Source organism: Syngnathoides biaculeatus, chromosome 22 (assembly GCF_019802595.1).
Source record: "Syngnathoides biaculeatus isolate LvHL_M chromosome 22, ASM1980259v1, whole genome shotgun sequence".
NCBI classification, from domain to species: Eukaryota; Metazoa; Chordata; class Actinopteri; order Syngnathiformes; family Syngnathidae; genus Syngnathoides; species Syngnathoides biaculeatus.
Genome location: NC_084661.1, coordinates 5,619,733 through 5,639,483, shown reverse-complemented (window position 1 = coordinate 5,639,483; position 19,751 = coordinate 5,619,733). Strand labels below are relative to the sequence as shown.

At 41.9% G+C, this 19,751-nt stretch overlaps 1 protein-coding gene across 8 annotated transcripts in view; it reads left to right on the top strand.

Moving 5' to 3' along the window:
• The first annotated feature begins 799 nt into the window (after positions 1-799).
• ca10a (carbonic anhydrase Xa) overlaps positions 800-19,751 on the top strand; it is a 148,450-nt gene continuing 129,498 nt past the window's right edge. For 6 of the 8 annotated variants that reach the window (XR_009793539.1, XR_009793537.1, XR_009793538.1 and 3 more), the window contains exons 1-2: positions 868-1,018; positions 1,183-1,309. Coding sequence is in view for 3 of the 8 variants with exons in the window: in XM_061809738.1 (XP_061665722.1) it covers positions 1,249-1,309 (61 nt within the window). In the remaining 5 variants the exon portion in view is untranslated. Of the gene's footprint in view, positions 1,019-1,182; positions 1,310-19,751 lie in introns of all 8 variants that reach the window. The other 2 variants (XR_009793536.1, XM_061809737.1) reach the window with 2 other exon arrangements.

The window sequence follows — 19,751 nt, the reverse complement described above, 5'->3', positions numbered from 1 at the left end:
CTCATAAGTATTTATTAACCAAATTGACTCATTTGAGAACAATGTGTATTTAAAAAAGAAAATAAACCGTCTGTTGCAAAGAAGGTTTACGGAGGTTTATGTGTGGCAGTGATGCGCTTCCGTGTACAGAGGAGCTGTCTACATAAACTTTTTTTTTTCCCCAAGCATAGTTAATGATGCGAGTTTGTGTAAAACTAGGGGTCATTCATTTAAATATTGGTATTTATATTGAAAAAATCTGAGTGGCTCCATCACTATGTGAGATTTATTCTTGATTGAGAACAGATCCAGCAACCAAGTATTTGTATGCATCCAGACTTTTATATGCTTTCAAACTCTTCAGTGTAAATCTCAACGTTTTACTCACCAGATACATGTGTAGATCCAGTTGTCCAAGACAAGCGGAAGCGGGTTAACAGTCCACTTTCTTATCGGGGAAAACATCGACTTAAATATGCGTCCTTTATGCCAAGTGTCTCTAATTTTTCCACATACCTTCGTTTATTATCACCTTCTAAATTTTTAACGGTATCAGACAAAACTCTGGGTGTCGTGCTATAAGACATTTTCGTTTCATCTCAACAGATTTAGCATTGAAAAATGGTTTGTTTGACTGGCAATATGGCCAGTGAAAATCATGTGTGGTGGAAAAACGGATGTGTCCATTCTGACTGCCCTTATTTATTTATTTTTAAATTAAAATCATACTAAAAATCATGCTTTTCGTGTCAATGGGACTTTAAGGGCACTGATTTCTCATTGGGGTTTCTCCAGATAATTCTGCATTGAACCAAGAAGGCTTTTATTTTGACAACGATAATGGGAAGTACCTCGGTTGTTTTTATGCACCTGACGTTGGTGACGTGCAGGAAAGAAGAACCCTCATCGGAGGCAAATATGATCAAGAAAGTTCGTAGACCTCTCCAGGTAAACTAATCCCCACATTCGCAAAGGTTTTTGTCCCACGGCGCTGGCTGACTGAATTGGGTGTCTCGTCGACATACAGCCATGTTCAATGGTGTGTATGTGTGTGTGTGTGTGTGTGTGTGTGTATATATATATATATATATATATATATATATATATATATATATAAAATTCCGTCCTATATTTGGTGAGTGTCATACTTATCATGGTCTTTTGATGACCTACTTAGTAGGATGCGGGAACATATGTTTACAGTACGTTCCAGCCTTGGAGGACAGAACGTCTGAGACCTGTGTAATGAACGTGGCATGAAGAAAAAAGATGGACACATTTGGGCGATTACTAATCATTTTCCCGGCCAGTTTTATTGCCAGCATATCAGGTGAGTCATTCGTGTATTCGTAGTTCTGTGTACTCTTGGTCTTTTTAATTATATTTAATGAATATTTCTTGCTATGCATTTCGGCAAATTGACTGTCTGCCTCGTGTACAGAAGCACGATCTGCATCCTGCACATCTGTGACTCTTATCAGGAATAATTCCAATTAACTGAATGTCTCTTGTTCTTTGTTCTTGTTAGTTTGTTTGTTCTTTGTCCTGAATGTCATACCACGGTGGCACTAACTGCTGGAGACATATTCTTTGTGTGATGTTACACACTTGGGCAATAATAAAGCTTATTCTAATTCCAGCTCTTTTTAGAGAACTGCTGTTTTGGATCGGTTCACCAAAAAGAGCTGACTTTGTGCCCCAAACTGCAACATAAATAAATAAATAATGTATAGTAGGGTAAAAAAAAAAAATTGTCAATTTTAAAATATGCCTTAATCCATCCACTCTACCTGATCCTCCATTCAGCCACCATTTTTAACACCACTTGTTCTGGTCGCCTGAACCAATACTACCCGACTTCAGGAAAAAGCCAGACTCCACCCTGAACTGGTTACCAGTTAGTCACATCGTACATAAAAGACACAGACAACCGTTTGCACTCATTCACAATGTAACAGAGTGGGAACTAAAACCACACTGCCTGACTTTAAGCTGAGTATACCACTGCACTATCAGTGACTTCTACCTGATCCTCAAAAAATGAAATACAATAGCAAACGTAACTATTTTCTGTTTTTAAGATTACATTTTTTATACTCGACAATTTTACAATCAAACATTACAGAATCACTGAAACACACCACAACAAAGTATTAATTAAAATGTGCAAAACAAAATTTAAAAAATTATCAGCATTTAGATAAGTCTATAGATAAGATTGGTATCTAGAAACGGCAAGTACCTCAGCTTTGAGGATCTCTGCCCTCATTTTAAGAAGATTCTCTCAGAAGGGACTGACATTGTTAGAATACACAGTCCCCCCTATCAGCAGCAACAGGTGCATTCAACACACTGGCACTTTTGTTAATATCACATCGAAGTGCTTGTCCTTACTCTTCCCCATGTACAGATGGGTGCTTTCATGTGCAAGTAATATATGGAGCCAGTTTGATTTGAGATTTGTTTTTCTGTCTTGCACAATAATCTGCCTTTGGATTGTCAAAGTATGTCCGGATTTTACTCCTTTTCCCACTCATTTTCTTAACTATGCTTTTCCAGCACATTTGTGTTGTCTCTTTGTGGCCTCTTGATTTATTTGTCTCAGTACAATTACCTCCCCTTCCACCTCTACTCAGCAGTCAGAGACAACGCCACACGATACTGACGAATCACGTGTGGGCTCAGGAGCTGGCTGTCATGGTTCCCTTCTCGGTGTGGATAGGGTATGGGGGGAACCGTCATCCTGATGTAATTTTGGCACATGTGTATTGGATTGATTGTCAGAAGTCCCAATGACTTCCACACATTATTGGGTGAAAAAATGTGATGAAAAATATGACTTTTATTCCAGTATTTAGGTTTCGACCAGTTGATGCCTAACAAAGCTATCCAGCAAAATATCTGTACAGCGGTGGCCGCCAAAACTTGCTCCAAATAAGAAGTTACAGACAAAAGTGTGCCAAATCTGTCCACTGGCCTGACCCGAAGAGATGAATGAGTATTTGATCAACAACTTTCCCAAAAGAGAAGAGTATTCATCTTTTAATTTCAACCGTTTATTCACGCATAGTGCTGTTCATAATTCATTTGTTGATGAGAAAATGTTCAGAAGGTAAAACATGACCTGTATTTGCATATTTTACGTACCCCCCATCTGGAGAGGCTGGCCGCTTGAAAACTAGACCATGGGGTAAAAAGGCATGGACACCCCTGCTCTAAACAGTTGTCCACCATGCCGCGCACATGACTTCTGGTATTATAATACAGTATTGTATTTCAAAATGGGTGGGACAGTGTAGCAACTGGTTAGAGCATTGGCCTCACTGTTCTGAGGGATTCTAATCCCGGTTCCACCTCTGTGGAGTTTGCATATTCTTCCTGTGCCTGCGTGTATTTTCTCTGTGCACTCCAGTTTCCTCCACCATCCCAAAAAACATCCTTAAATTGGAGACTCTAAATTGCTCTTACGTGTGAATGCGAATTGTTGTTTTTCTCTGTGTGTCCTGTGATTGGTTGGGAAGCAGTTCAGCGTGAATTTAAGATAGCTCTGATAGGCTCCAGCACTCCTATGACCGTTGAGAGGATAAGTGGATCTGAAAATGGATGAATGGATTATATTTCAAAACAAGTTAATCTACAGTAAATGGATCTTGGCGGGCGACTGGTTGGCTCATCTGCCTTACAGATCTGACAACCCGTGTTAAAATCTGTCCTCCCCTGTGTGGAGTTTGCATATTGTCCCCGTACCTGTGTCGGTTTTCTCTGGGTACTCCGATTTCCTCCCATATCCCAAATATATCCATGGTAGGTCAATTGAAGACTCCAAATTGCCCATTGGTGTGAATGTGTCTGTGAATAGTTATTTGTTTGTATATACCCTGCAATTGGGTTGTGACCAACTCAGGGTGTACCCTGCTTATTGCCTTAAGATGGCAGTTATAGTCTCCAGCACTACTTTAGTGGGGATAAGTGGTATGGAAAATGAATGAATGAATGAATTTAATAGAACATTAGGTATTTTACCATTGCTATATCCAGTTTACAGTCAATTCCGTAAAACAAACATTGTCAGTGAGTATGGTTCCATTTGTGTTACGTAATAGGTGCACGTAAGCGTTCGATGAGGTTCATGTTTCTTTTGAATGCTGTGAAAGCTCTAAGAATTCTTTGTTTACGATCTGTATGTTCAACCCACAGCACAACACGACACTAACATTTATTCGTGATAACACAGTTTTCAATATATTGAGTTATTGTGAAATTAAAAGTGCCTCAATATTCTCATCGTCTTGTCTCCGTATGAAATAATGAGCTGTTGTGCGTAAATTTTAGTTTGAGGATAGCTATATGAGGCCACACCGCTTAGGCAGTTGGTAAAACGATTCACTTCTTCATTTGAGGGGAAAAGCGTCAGAATGGACATTTACTTCATGTGACTGTATGGGTATGTCACAGCAAATACACTGATTTATTGACCCATGTGGAGGAAAGGCTGCGTTGGAAGGGACACGGAAGAATTGCAACTTGCAATTCCGTACTACATCTGTCAGAGTGTTGCTTAAATTGAGAGGCAAGAGGCGCCTTGTTGTACGCGGTGGCCTCTGTCCCAAACGCATGGGTCTGAGTTAGTTTTTGATATTCAGCTTTGGGTTCCTCATTATCGGTTATAGAGTTTGGTCAATAATTTTTGTTTCTGTACGTCACTGGAAATAATTCTACTCACTTGAGGAAAATGCCACACACTGCAATTTGCCTACCAACCGAGTATGGGTCTTGAAAAGGCCAAAATCTTCATTTTGGACAGACTGTACAGGCATTTTGAACAACCTAAATCCCAAGTTGGACTTTTATTTGCTGATTTTAGCAAAGATTTTAACAAGATGGAGCCATATATTTTAATTGAGGAGCTACCCTCTCATTTCATGGTAACTGATGGAAATTTTTTCTATATCCTAAATTTCTGAAGACAGACTTCCATTCCTTTCGATTTGTACCATTAGGGGTCACCACAGCGTGTCATCTTTTTCATTTAAGCCTTTCTCATGCATCTTCCTCTCTAACACCAATTGACCTCATGTCTTCCTTCACAACATCCATCAACCTTTTCTTTGGTCTTCCTCTCGCTCTTTTGCCTTGCAGCTCCATCCTCAGCACCCTCCTACCAATGTTCTCATTCTCTCGTCTCTGGACACGTCCAAACCATCGAACTCTGCTCTCTCGAGCCTTGAATCCAAAACATCCAACTTTGGCTGTCCCTCTAATGAGCTCATTTCTAATCCTATCCAATCTCCTCACTCCGAGACAGAACCTCAACATCTTCATTTCTGCCACGTCCAGCTCTGCTTCCTGTTGTCTTTTCAGTGCCACCGTCTGTAATCCATACATCATGGCCAGCCTCACCATTGTTTTATAAATTTTGCCCTTCATCCTAGCAGAGACTCTTCTGTCACATAGCACACCAGACACTTTCAGCCTGCTTTTCCAACCTGCATGGACCCGTTTCTTCACTTCCTTACCACACTCACCATCGCTCTGGATTGTTGACCCCAAGTATTTGAAGTAGTCCACCCTCGCTATCTCTTCTCCCTGGAGCCTCACTCTTCCCCCTCCATTCCTCTCATTCACACACATATATCCTGTTTTACTTTGGCTAATCTTCATTCCTCTTCTTTCCAGTGCATGCCTCCATCTTTCTAATTCTTCCTCCACCCACTCCCTGCTTTCACTGCAGATCACAATGTCATCTGCAAACATCATGGTCCAAGAGGATTCCAGTCTAGCCTCATCTGTCAGCCTATCCATTACTACCACAACCAGGAATAGGCTCAACGCGGAACCCTGATATCGTCCCCCCTCCACTATAAATTCTTCTGACACACCTATGGCATAACTCACCGGGGTTCTGCAGCCCTCATACATGTCCTGTACTATTCTAACATATTTCTCATGGTTTCTCACTTTACTCAAGTAAATATTTGGACCTCATCTGTCAGCCTATCCTTTAGCACAGCAAACAGACGGGGGCTCAGAGCTGATCCCTAATGCAGTCCCACCTCCACCTCGAATTCTTCTGTCACACCTACGGCACACCTCACCGTGTTCTGCTGCCCTCATACATTTCCTGTACTATTCTAAAATAGTATTTCTCTACCACACCAGACTTATGCATGCAGTACCACAGTTCCTCTCTTGGTACCCTGTCATAGGCTTTCTCTAGATCCACAAAGACACAATGTACAGTAGCTCCTTCTGACCTTCTCTGTACTTTTTAACTAGCATCCTCAAGGGAAATAATGCATCTGTCGTACCCTTTCTTGGCAGACATGGCAGACAAGGATGCAGCAGGATGGATGTTCGTCCCTAGTCATATCCTAGAGAGGTTCCTTCTGAGGCTTTGTCCTTTTTCTTTTTCTTTACACCGACAGCTGTTGATTATTACTGCTGTTGTTGTTGTTGAGTCACTTGAGGCGCCTGAGGATGGTCCTCAGAAACGCCATGGCTCTGTAGTCCTAAGAAGAAGAACTAGAAAAAGGTGATGATAGAATGTGAGGAGCAAAGGATGATGGGGTGATAGAAATGGAGCGAGAGGGGGTGCTATGACCAGCCCGTGCCACCGGGGGTAGTGGGGTAGGAGGTGGGGGGAACCCGAGCAGAAACTGCAAACGAAGCCTTGAAGTACTTTTGAATATTGGGTCCGGCCTGAGGTTCTGTAGGCAGGCGGTACAGTTGGTCGAAGCAAAGTCACAGGGAAAAGGGTGCCTCCCACGGCGCGAGTCAGAGTGAAGTGAACAGCTTTGTAAGGCTCCCCAGGAAGAGAGCCGCTCGCGGGACACCACAGGAAGGTATTTGGATTTTGTCGAGTCAGCTGTTGATGCTTTTAAGAAAAGTGCCATCATGTTAAATATGGAGCTTCATTTCCACCACTCTTTGTTAGAATGTCCCAAACCAACTTTTTCACATCCCGTCAAATACTAGTTTTGCAGCCTTGCGTTTTGGCTGACACCACCTTGAGTTGTCACCACATTTTGGGGAAAGGGTGTGTCCCATTGAGCCTACGAGCTGAGTTGTATAAGGTTTTAGGCCCCTGGCAGGGTCACCCATGGTGAGAGCCTAGCCAGTCGAAAGCAGATGCGTAAGGATGGTGGGGAGCTGAGCTCACTGCACACAAATGTGCTTTTTTTGTTTTTTTAAATATCCCTGCCTTTCATACTTATAAAAACAGAAGAACTATAATGGATTTATGAGATTCGATGAAGATGTTAAGTTGAACGTGAACCTCAGGGATGGATCTTAAATTGATTGAGGACACACTTAAAATATGTTATGGAAAAGACATGAGTCAGTGAAAAAATATGTTTAAGGAACTGATTGATCAAGTAGCCTCCGAAGAAATGCCCTTCCCATCACTTGTCTGCATGTTTATTTTTAGATTCCCTCTTGAACTTCCACATTTTGTCCCCGTGTAAATGATGATATAAAAGTCAGTGATGATGTTGTGGTACACACACCCGACTTTTGTGTGGGCAGCGTGGGATCGATTCCTGGTCAGTGATGGTGTCGATATGTGCCCTGACTGGCGACTAGTTCATGGTGTAGTGCACCTATCACCTGAAATTAGCTGGGATGGTCACCAGCTCTCGTGTGACACTTGTGTGTCATCACAGCGTGTCATCTTTTTCCATCTAATCCTATCTCCTGCATCTTCCTCTCGAACACCGACTGCCCTCGTGTCTTCCCTCACTACATCCATCAACCTTCTTTTTGGTCTTCCTCTCGCTCTTTTGCCTGGCAGCTCCATCCTCAGCACCCTTCTACCAATATACTCACTCTCTCACCTCTGGATATGTCCAAACCATCGAAGTCTACTCTCTCGAACTTGTCTCCAAAACATCCAACTTTGGCTGTCCCTCTAGTGAGCTCATTTATAATCCTATCCAACCTTCTCACTCCGAGCGAGAACCTCAACATCTTCATTTCTGCCACCTCCAGATCTGCTCCATGTTATTTCTTCAGTGCCACCGTCTCTCATCCATACATCATAGGCAGCCTCAGCACTGTTTTATAATATTTGCCCTTCATCCGAGCAGAGACTCTTCCGTTACAGAACACACAAGACACTTTCCGCCAGGTGTTCCAACCTGCTTGGACCTGTTTCTTCACTTCCTTACCACACTCACCATCCCTCTGGATTGTTGACCCAAGTATTTGAAATCGTCCACCCTCGCTATCGTTTCTCCCTGGAGCCTCATTCTTCCCCCTCGACCCCTCTCATACACACACACACATTCTGTTTTAGTAAGGCTAATCTTCATTACTCTCCTTTCTAGTGCATGCCTCCATCTTTCTAAGTGTTCCTCCACATGCTCCCTGCTTTCACTACAGATCACAATATCATCTTGTAACATCATGGTCTAAGGGGATTCCAGTCTAACCTCATCTGTCAACCTATCCATTACCACAGCAAACAGGGAGGGGCTCAGCTGATCCCTTGTAGAGTCCTCCTTAAATTCTTCTGTCATACCAACGGCACACCTCACCACTGTTCTGCTGCCTTCATACATGCCCTGGAATACAACATATTTCTCCCCCACTCCAGACTTACACATGCAGTACCACAGCTACTCTCTTGGTACTCTGTCATTGGCTTTCTCTAGATCCAAGAAGACACAATGTAGCTCCTTCCGACCTTCTCTGTGTTTTTCCACTGGCATCCTTAAGGCAAACAATGCATCTGTGGTACTCATTCGAACCAAAACCATACTGTTGCTCACAGATACTTACTTATGTCCTAAATCTTGCCTCCCCTACTCTTTCCCATAACTTCATTGTGTGGTTCATCAACTTTATTCCTCTATAGTTCCCACAGCTCTCCAAATGGCCTTTGTTCTTAAAAATGTGAACGAGCACGTTTACCCACCATTCTTCAAGCATCTTCTCGCCTGCTAGTATTCTGTTGAATAAGTTGGTTAAAAAGTCTTTAGCCACCTCTCCAAATTGCTTCCATACCTCCACCGGTTTGTCATCATGACCAACTGCCTTTCCATTTGTCATCCTCTTCAGTGCCTGTCTAACTTTCCTCTTACTGACCATTGCCACTTCCTGGTCCTTCACATTTGCCTCTTCTACTCTTCCTTCTCTCTCATTTTCTTCATTCATCAACTTCTCAAAGTATTCAATCCCTCTATTTAGCACACTACTGACACCAGTCAAAACATTTCCATCTCCGTCCTTAATCACCCTTACATGCTGCACATCCTTCCCATCTCTACCCCTCTGTCTGGCCAGTCTGTAGAGATCCTTTTCTCCTTCTTTCGTGTCCAACCTGGTGTACATCTTGTCATATGCCTCTTGTTGAGCCTTTGCCACCTCTACCTTTGTCCTATTTTGCATCTCAATGTATTCCTTTTGCCTCTCCTCAGTCCTTTCAGTGTCCCACTCTTTCTTCGGTAACCTCTTTCCTTGTATGACTTCCTGTAATTGGGGGTTCCACCAACAAGTCTAAAATAACCCCAACTCCATTTTTCTTCCCATCTAATTCAAGGTAAAATAATTTAAACTCTGCTCCTAAACCTCTAGCCTGACTACCTTTCCCCCTGCTCTCTTAGGTACACAATATCTCAAAATTTGTACGACTCATCATGTTAACCAACTCCTGAGCGTTTCCTGTCATAGTCCCAACATTCAAAGTCCCTACACTCAGTTGTAGGCTCTGTGCATTCCTCTTTTTCTTCTGCCGACGAATCTGGTTTCCTCCTCTTTTTTGTCTTCAACCCACCGTAGCTGAATTTCCACCGCCACCCTGCAGATTAACAGTGCCGGGGGGTGGGTGTTGTTTACCTGGGCCACGACCGATCCGGTATGGAAGTCTTTAACGCTCATATTTATGTGGCACAATTTTACGCCGGATGCCCTTCCTGACGCAACCATCTGCATTTATCCGGGTTTGGGATTGGCCTACAGATTGCACTGGCTTGTGCCCCCATACAGCTGCATTGAATAGTTTCTGACTTTTTATTTTTCTTTCAGCTTGTCCCGTTAGGGGTCGCCACAGCGTGTCATCTTTTTCCATCTACGCCTATCTCGTGCATCCTCCTCTCTAACACCCATGTCCTCATGTCCTCCCTCACAACATCCATCAACCTTTTCTTTGGTCTTCCTCTCGCTCTTTTACCTGGCAGCTCTATCCTTACCACCCTTCTACCAATATACTCACTCTCACGCCTCTGAACATGTCCAAACCATCGAAGTCTGCTCTCTCTGACCTTGTCTCCAAAAAATCCAACTTTGATTGTCCCTCTCATGAGCTCATTTATAATCCTATCACACCAAGCGAGAACCTCAGCATCTTCATTTCTGCTACCTCCAGTTCTGCTTCCTGTTGTTTCTTCAGAAGCCACCGTCTCTAATCCATACACCATGACCGGCCTCATCACCGTTTTATAAACTTTGCCCTTCATCCTAGCGGATACTTTTCTGTCACATAGAACACCAGACACCTTCCGCCAACTGTTCCATCCCGCTTGGAGCTGTTTCTTAACTTCCATACCACACTCACCATTGCTCTGTATTGTTGACCCCAAGTATTTGAAGTCTTCCACCCTCGTTATCCCTTCTCCCCGGAGCTTCACTTTCTCCTCGACCTCTCTCATTTGCGCACATTTATTCTCTTTTACTTTGGCTAATCTTCATTCCTCTCCTTTCCAGTGTGTACCTCCATCTTTCTAACTGTTCCTTGCCTGCTCCCTGCTTTCACTGCAGATCACAATATCATCTGCGAACATCATGGTCCAAGGGGATTCCAGTCTAGCCTCATCTGTCAACCTATTCATTACTACCGCAACCAGGACTGGGCTCAGCGCGGAACCCTGATGCCGTCCCCCTCCACTATAAATTTGTCTGACACACCTATGGCACAACTGACCGGGGTTCTGCAGCCCTCATACATGTCCTGTACTATTCTAACATATTTCTCATAGTTTCTCACTTTACTCAAGTAAATATTTGGGTGTCTACTTTTACTTCAGTTATTCTCTCTCTCTCTCTCTCTCTCTCTCTCTCTCTCTCACAACGTACGAACGTAACTAATCAGTAACTTATTTCTGACTTAGTTACTTTTGAACTAAGTTATCAGTAAAGTAACTAAGTTTTCACGGTAACTTTGTCACTGTGATTTGACGAGCGATCGCAAATCTGCAGTCGAGCACGAAAAATCATGCGCGTAAAATTTGTTACGAGTGGAAAAAATAGATATTGAAAGACCTCGCTTATTTTGTGTAGCGTTGACATTAATTTACGTGTTTATTTCATAAATGTTGTTAAAAAAACAAGCCTGCTCCTAAACAATCAGTATTCACCCGGAAACAGGAAATACAAGTGAACCGTACTGAGCATGTTCGGAAGTTATGCTCAAAGCGCATGTTCAGAGCTTCTTCACGTACGACGAGTGCATTTACGTTGAAAGTCATCAATGAGCATCATGAGCCACGTTTAAGGAAATTCAGTAACACTAAAAACATTTCTGGGATATAACACAGATATTGTTTCAGTATCTAACTATAACAAGTATGAGATTGTGATTTATTTTGACTTGATCTTAGTTCTAGCGTTAGACTAGTCTTTCCATTTATCGAAATGCAAATAGTCATTTTTCCCATGGTACACGTTATCTTGAAGTTGAAAAGTATTCCACTCTCCATGCTTTAGTAGACTTAGATCATCTACTGCTAGCTTATAACAATATATCACGATTGCCGACAGGAATGTTTGTTACGATCTATTGCTAGCTTGTTGCCACTAACGCCGATTATGTTTAACTAAACTTTCAGCATTTTCAAAACATTGTGGGTATGACCGTTCGTGTTTATTCCTTGACAGGCCAGTGCATTTAACTTTTTTTCAGATAAAGTTTGTCAGATCAAGAATTTTACTTATGAAAAATTTTAAATACCCTTTTGTTATATTCTACTCATATGAGTTGATATTGGAAATTATCATTTCTAAGTTTGAACTTTTTGTTTTCTAATTTAGTTGCGTATTTGTTTATTTTACTTTTAATTTACAGTTATGTTATATTAATCCAGTAAGTTATTTTAAGGTCTTGAGATTCCATCCCTAATCACACCTGCAACTTTATCTGCGGGCATGACTGGTGGACCACACCCGTAACTTTATATCTGCGACTGACACCCGTACATTTTTCAAATGTGAATGACTGCTGTTTACAAACTTCTAGTGAGGCAATTTAGACTTTAACTTGGATCAGTTCTGAGGACCAGGGCTTAAATCCCAGCCCTGCCTGTGTGGAGATTGCATGTTCTCCTCGTGCCTGCGTGGGTTTTTTTTCTGGGTAGTCTGGTTTCCTACCACATTCTAAAAACATGCATTAATTGGAGACTCTAAATTCCCCTCAGGTGTGATTGTGACTCTGACTGCTGTTTGTCTCTATGTGCCTTGCAATAGATAGTATGGGATTCTTTAGATGACCGGAGACGAAGATAAATTGCTAAAAACTTATTACGAAAAATTCTTTGATTATCTCACTCCGAAAGCAAACACCATACATGTATTTGCTAGATATACGTTTCACAAGAAGGAGCAAGGTAACTGTGAGTCATTTGAGCACTTTCAAGGTGTTGGTTAAAGATTGTAACTACATAAACAGCGATGAGATGGTCAGAGGTGTGTTACAAGTGGTTGGACAAAATTGACGTGTGTCAGTCTCTCAGCTAGGTGCAGTTGTTCCGCTTACTTCTGTACATTTGGAACACAGGAAACCCACAAGTTGTCATGAACAGAAGTGACTTGAAGAGGACACAGATTAAACTTAATTTTTTTGTTTTTTTTATCACAACTCCCCCCACCCTCTGACCCAAAGGATCAATAAAGTCAAAACACAGAAAAACAAATATGCTGAAAAATATTGAAATATGTTGTTAATGTTGCAATGTACTTCCCAAGGATGCCTCAGCACTTCCGTCGATCGTGTCTCTGTCATTTCTTTGATCTTGTTATATTCATGGGTTGGTCCCGGCCGTGGGACTTGAAGCAATGAAGTAAGGTCCATTGTCAGTCTTTAGCGGTGGGAAGCGTGGACCCAGGTGGCGTGCTCAGTGATCTTGACACCGATGTGGGTGACAAGCAGTACTTGGAATAGCCTAAACCAGCGCCGATGTCTCCCGTTCTTGCATCTGAAGTTCCTGACCAGGATGTAGTCTCCAAGTTGTATGACGTGCAGTGGGTCCTCTGCGTGCCGAGGCAGCGACGCAGTGACTTGTTGCCTAATGGAAGATAAAGACTGCGAAATAGTTATACAGTACGAGTACAGTGTGGGCTTTCCGGTATTGTTTTGAGCACAGATTAGACAGTTTTTGAAAAAAATCTGACTCAAAGACGGAAAAGCCTTTTCAAAACAAATCCATGTTAAGGGCAGCACACATTCCTCCTTGTACAGGTTGAAGGGAGAAGGGAGGCCACTCACAGACTGCATGGACATTGCTCAGTGAAACAAGATCAGAGGTGGAGGTGTGAGCAGCACATTTACAGACAGCAGGGGAGGAACTTGAGATGTAAATGTAATTTTAATTTTAATTTTGTGTTACCGCTGAAGTTGTGCTGTTCTCCTCACACAGCAGTGGGGCCAATCGAAATCCATTGGTAATAGTTGACTCTTTCACATTGCTCCACACTTTTAAGGTCTACCAAGTGACCTCAGAGAAGGAAGATTTTTTTTATGCACCTGATAGAATTATTGTGACTACTTTTATCATGCATTTGCTACTGTAGGGATTTGTGAGTTTGAACCCCACGTGTGTTCACGGATCGAGGAAGAGATGACCAATGATTAGACGAGTAAATTAAATTATTAGAAAGAATTGTGCAATACCGATGTCCGGGTCTTATCTAGGCATCTGCTGCCCACAAGACGTGTGTCTTCTGACAAGATGGCCTCAGAGGAAGACAAAAGCTGCCCAGTAACACACAAGGTTTTTATATATATATGGGTCCATGGTAAAAGTGGCTGCCGCCCCCAAGGCAGTAGAACTCTAAAAATAAAAAAGTACATCTAAATCTAAATAAAAGTCTTCAGCCGGGACAGTAACTTTCCGCTCCTTGTCTGGTGTCGTTCGTTTCCGCGGCAACGCCTGGCCAAGGGGCCAGCCGGTTTTCTGCGTAAAAAGATCAAGGACAACCACCGCTGCTGCACAACACGTCCTTGTCTGATTAGCAAATGAACAACACCTTAACTGTTGATGAAATGTAGAAGGTCATATTTAAACTATGAAAGTACAATAAAAGTAAAATAGTCTTCACTCCATCTCTTGATCTATGAAATAGATCACAAAAATCACAAAAGTAACACTTCAAGAAATATGGAAAACATAAAACCCTCTCTAGTCGTCCAAACATACCTTATAGCAAGTGCGGAACCACATGATTCAGAACACCCGTGAGCCTTAAACCTGCAGGACAGTGCTAGACAACTCAAAACAGCAAAACATTTCTAAAAAAGCACCAACACTCAAATATAAGTAGAACAGAATAATCACACAATATGAGCAAGGACATTGCAATCATAGGCCATGTCAACATCTTGACAATCAGGAAATGGTGGAAGTTCAGCATCATTTTCAAGCGGAACAGCAACAATAGAATCATCTTGAGGAGTGTGTCGGGGCAGGGATCTAATGAGGACATAATTCCCATGGCCATCAGCTGGGGCACCAGTCTCCTTCTCATTCAGACGGGTTAAAAGAGAATGAATCCAAGGAATGCAACAGCATCCACAGCGGGTGAGAATAGAGGTGAAGACAGCCAGAGAGATGAAGATTGATGAAATGACACCCTTCCATTTCCCAAACACATTCATCCAGTTACCCCACATAGACGTGTCAAAACCAGAGTGTTCCTTCATTTTCTTAGCAAGGGTTCTAAGTCCATCTACGGCTTAGTGAGGCGGTTGGGTGTTATTCGTGTGTTATTATTATTAGAAACTACCAAAACTGCGAAGAGCTTTTGATAAAAGACAAATTCCGGAAGTATATTGATCTTTTTTTTCCTGAAAACTTTAAACACTGCTTACATGGTTGAATGATAGAAGCACATGTCGTTCTTAGCGGAAAATATTTTACTCCAAATCGACCAGTCTCAACTAGAAAAGCGGCACGGTGGAGCAGCTGGAAAGAGTTGGCCTTACAGTGCAGAGGACCCGTGTTCAATCCCACCTCTCCCTGTGTGGTGTTTGGATCATCTAAATTGCCCCTAGGTGTGACTGTGAGTGGGGCTGTTGTCTCGATGTTCCCTGCGATTGTCTGGCAACGAGTTCAGGGTGTACCCTACCTGTTGCCCATTTACAGCTGGAATAGGCTCCAGCACTTCCATGACCCTTGTGAGGATAAGTGGCTAAGAAAATGGATGGATGGATGGATACAAACCTTTAATTTTGTTGTTTGTTTATTTATTTATTTTGTGCAGGTTTTTTTTTATTTTAATACAATACTACGCAGCATTAAAACAAGCAGTATTACTTACTAGTCACTCTCAGAATAGGATATTATCAAAATAATAATAACATCAAAATAATAATAACAATCACAAATAATTTGTGCACCATAAAATAGAATGAAATGAACCTGTGCTGGGGCGGCTTGCCGGAGCGGCTGGTAAAGCGTTGGCCTCACATTTCTGAGGTCCTGGGTTCAATCCCAGATGTGCCTATGGGGAGTTTGCATGCTCTCCCCGTGCCTGCGTGGGTTTCCTCCTGGCACTCCGTTTTCCTCCCACATTCCAAAAACATGCAACATTAATTGGACACTAAAGTGCCCCTAGGTGTGATTGTGGGTGGGGCTGTTTGTCTCGATGTGCCCTGCGATTGGGTGGCAACCAGTTCAGGGTGTACCCCACCTCCTGCCCGTTAAAAGCTGGGATAGGCTCCACCACTCCCCGTGGCCTTCGTGAGGATAAGCAGTGAAGAAAATGGATGGATGGATAAACCTGTGCTTTATCCATACATTTTTTCTCATTTTGTAAACTTTGAACCTTATTTTTGTATAATAATTACAGATGTTGCAGGTCACTGGCTAAAATCCAGAGGTTTTGCATCAGGATGGGCATCGGGCACAAAAAAACTGTGCCAAACAAATCTGTGTTCATCTGAGATGACACGATGTGGCGACCCCTAAGGGGACCAGCCAAACAATAGGAAGAAGAAGAATTCCAGTTATTGCAGGAAGCATTTTTTGGTCGAACCAGCAGATGCTGAACCTCCATCTTTGGTCTATTCCAAAAGTTGCCAGACTGAAAAAGAGCCTGTTCATGATAAAGGAACACAGATATCCGTCATGAAGTGCTATACTCATTCCAAAAGGTATTAATGTAGTCTGCAAGCTGGTTGATTAAAGTACCCAAACTGACAATACCCACACAGTCCAACCTGACTGCAATGGAGTGGGGAACACAGACTGATCCCTTGGCTTTTTTCCATTTGGTAAGAATGGTTCTTGCACTCCCCAAAAGCAGAACCAGAATACTGCTAGTCAATGTTCAGCCCAATTAATGCACTGGATCAAAGTGAGGATACAAACCTGAATGATGCAAAGGACACAGAATATCAACCTTTGAACATTTCATTACAGGAGGCCCAGAAGGAAGTTATATATGACCAAACAGAAGCGGCAAAAGAAAAACCACCAGTGTCAGACCCCGTCAGTGTAAGGAAGTACATAGTGTTTGAGAATAATTTGTTGACTCTCTTTGACATATGCCCTCTCTAAATTGCCCCAAGGCAAGGTCACATCGAAAACAAACCTGGCAGTGGATTTGGCACAATTGTATGCAGTATACAGAAATGCACAAGCTGTTCGCTTTCCAGAACATGGGGCAGTCAACCAATGATTAACCAGATGCCAGTTCGCAACCTAATGTTGTTGGCAGCCATCCTCTATTCTGGTTGTCATATAAGCCCTATTTTACATATGCTGCAAATGAAAGTTTCATCAATTAGCAGGCAAACATATCAGTGTCACCAAAATGTTTATATTCCACCCACAATTGTAATTGGATGGAGGGGAAAAACAAGCAGAGCTAATACAGGAAATCAGACAAATCCCTGATTGAATCCACCTTGCCAGAGACTGCAGAAATAACAATCCTGGTCACTCAGCCAAGTATGGCTCTTATACCTTAATTGAATAAACTACTAAAAAAGTTGTCAAAATTCAGGTAGTACAGACCAATGAAGCTGGAAACAGCTTCGCTTGTGAACTACTGACCTTTAAGAGAAGTATGTTGTAATTGACAGAAAATGAAGGGCAGACCATCAAAGCGTGGTCACAAACAGACACAAGTTAGTAGCAGCCTTTATTCGAGACCATTTAAAAGTAAACAACCCACGTTGTTCAGAGTTAAAACATTACATTAATGTGTACCATACTGCCAAAGGTCTCGTTAAAAAAACTTACCAAGATTGGATATTCGTCCCCTGAAGTGATGTTCTGGAAAAGATCAATCTTAAATCATATGTATTATGTTGCAGCCACAGCACCTGCACTTAACAAAGGACTACCTAAAGGACAAGTGGCTGTCCTTGGATAATCACATTCATGATCAACATGAACACAATTCCAAGACATGTATCCATATTTTGATCATGTCCATTAGATTTATGAGCAGGACAAAGAGTGGCTTGTTTGTGGAACTGTGGCCAGTATAAAACTTACAGATGTCATCAAATCGGATGCAGTGATCAAAGATGTGTAATCGCTTACATCTGAATTCCAGACATCAAGCTAGGAAGCTTTCCATAGTCTGGTGATCAGATTTGCACCAAAGCGCACACACTTGGATGGATGTCCCAAATGATTGGAAGATATCTCGCTGCTCTTCACCATAATGAAAATGCCAGTAGAATGCAGGCCATAAGAAGAGATGGTATCCCACAATACAGAGTTGGCTTTCCAAAGTACAAAGGGCACCACACAGCACGACCAGTGAAAACAGAGCCCACAATATATTATGTCTCATGGCTCATGTCCAAACGCCTACTCTTGAGAGCCCTCATGCTCTTAGAAAGCTCTTAGAAATTCCATCTCAGAGCTCAGAGATGAGCAACCAAGAGCACTGGCAGCAGGATTCATTCATCCTGACAAAGCCCAAGCTTTAGCACAACATATGTCAAGATTTGTTGACAGCAGATAGTATACTGTAATAATTATTTTAACCTCGGGTGTTCTCAAAGTACTCTTGTTGAAAGACCGAGTAATTCTGTGCAAATGTTATGTAACACATTTATACAAAATATAAGCAATACAGTTCAATAAAAATGCTATGATTCTAGTTCTGTGGTGCTGTTTACTTCATATACAAACATATACAGTACATCAACATTTACACAAAGAAAAAAAAATCAGGATTTAGACCATTTAAATCCTGTGTGCTCTTGGCCCTCTGGATTGGGAAAGGTGTCTCGAATCTTTGACACACAGCAGGATGGAAGTAGCGCACGGTTATTTCTGCCAACAATTCCCCAACACAATCTCACAAGTTGTCTATAAGCAGTAAAATGTATCTAGTGTGTGTCCATATGTGTAGTAAAGAGAACCTTCCACCCCATTTACAATTCCGTTTTAGGCATTTCGTGTCCAAACAAAACCAGAAGATACTGGTTTCACATTAACCTGAAAATATGAAAATACACTCACATGACAATTTTACAGAATGAGACTGTGTTTAAAGAAACATTGATTGGACAAATGCTGCTTTTAGCAAAAACAATAATAATAAAAATAAATGTTTTTAAAAATCTGAATGTAAATGGGGCAGCACAGAGGCGCAGCTGTAAAGTGTTGGTCTCACAATTATGAGGCCCCGGGTTCAATCCTGGCCCTACCTGTGTCTTTGCATGTTCTCCTCGTTCTCCATGTGCCCTACATTTGCCTGGGAACCATTTCCTTCTGCCTTGTGACAGCTGGGATAGGCTCCAGCACTCCCGTGACCCTTGTGAGGATAAGCTATGAAAAAACTAATGTATGGATGAATGTAAATGGCAAAAAGCTGGGCTGATTAGGAGGGATGTTAATATTAATAATTTTCAATGCAGCTTTTATTTGTGTTGTGGAAAATCCAGTCGCTGCCGATACTGTTGCCTGAATTGTAAATTGGCAACCTCCAGTACCCATGGGTTCAGACAGCTGGCAATAAATCCTTGGTGCACCATCATGTACTGCAGAAGGTTTGGATAATCTGCCATTTTCTAGTGAATATGTTGACTCTCATGGCAACAAAAACTCTCTCCTGTTGTTTGCATGGGTATGCAGCATTTACATGTACACCTGTGAATATAATAAATAAAAATCTGTTCAATTTCACAAACTTCTACAGCTCTAAGACCCATATGTCTAGTAAAGAGAACCATCCAGCCCATTTACAATTCTATTTTAGGCATTTCGTGCCCAGAAAAAACCCCATAAGATACCGGTTTCAGCTTTCAGTATAAATTTTGTGGTTTTGCTCATGACATCTTGGGAAAACTGTGACTAAAATGGGGTTTAGACAGGTCTTTATGGCATCAGTTTACCACTTGAAATTATATTTATGGTGAAACAAGTCATGAACAGCTATTGCTCTGAAATTAACGTGACAACATTTTAAATGTATTTCGTTCATTAAAATCTTTATTTGTGAAAATATACCAACTTAGAATGTGGACTACGTTATCAGCTTCTGTGTCTTTTGGTACAATCATAAACAAGCCCTGTACACGCAAAATAGTTGTCCCG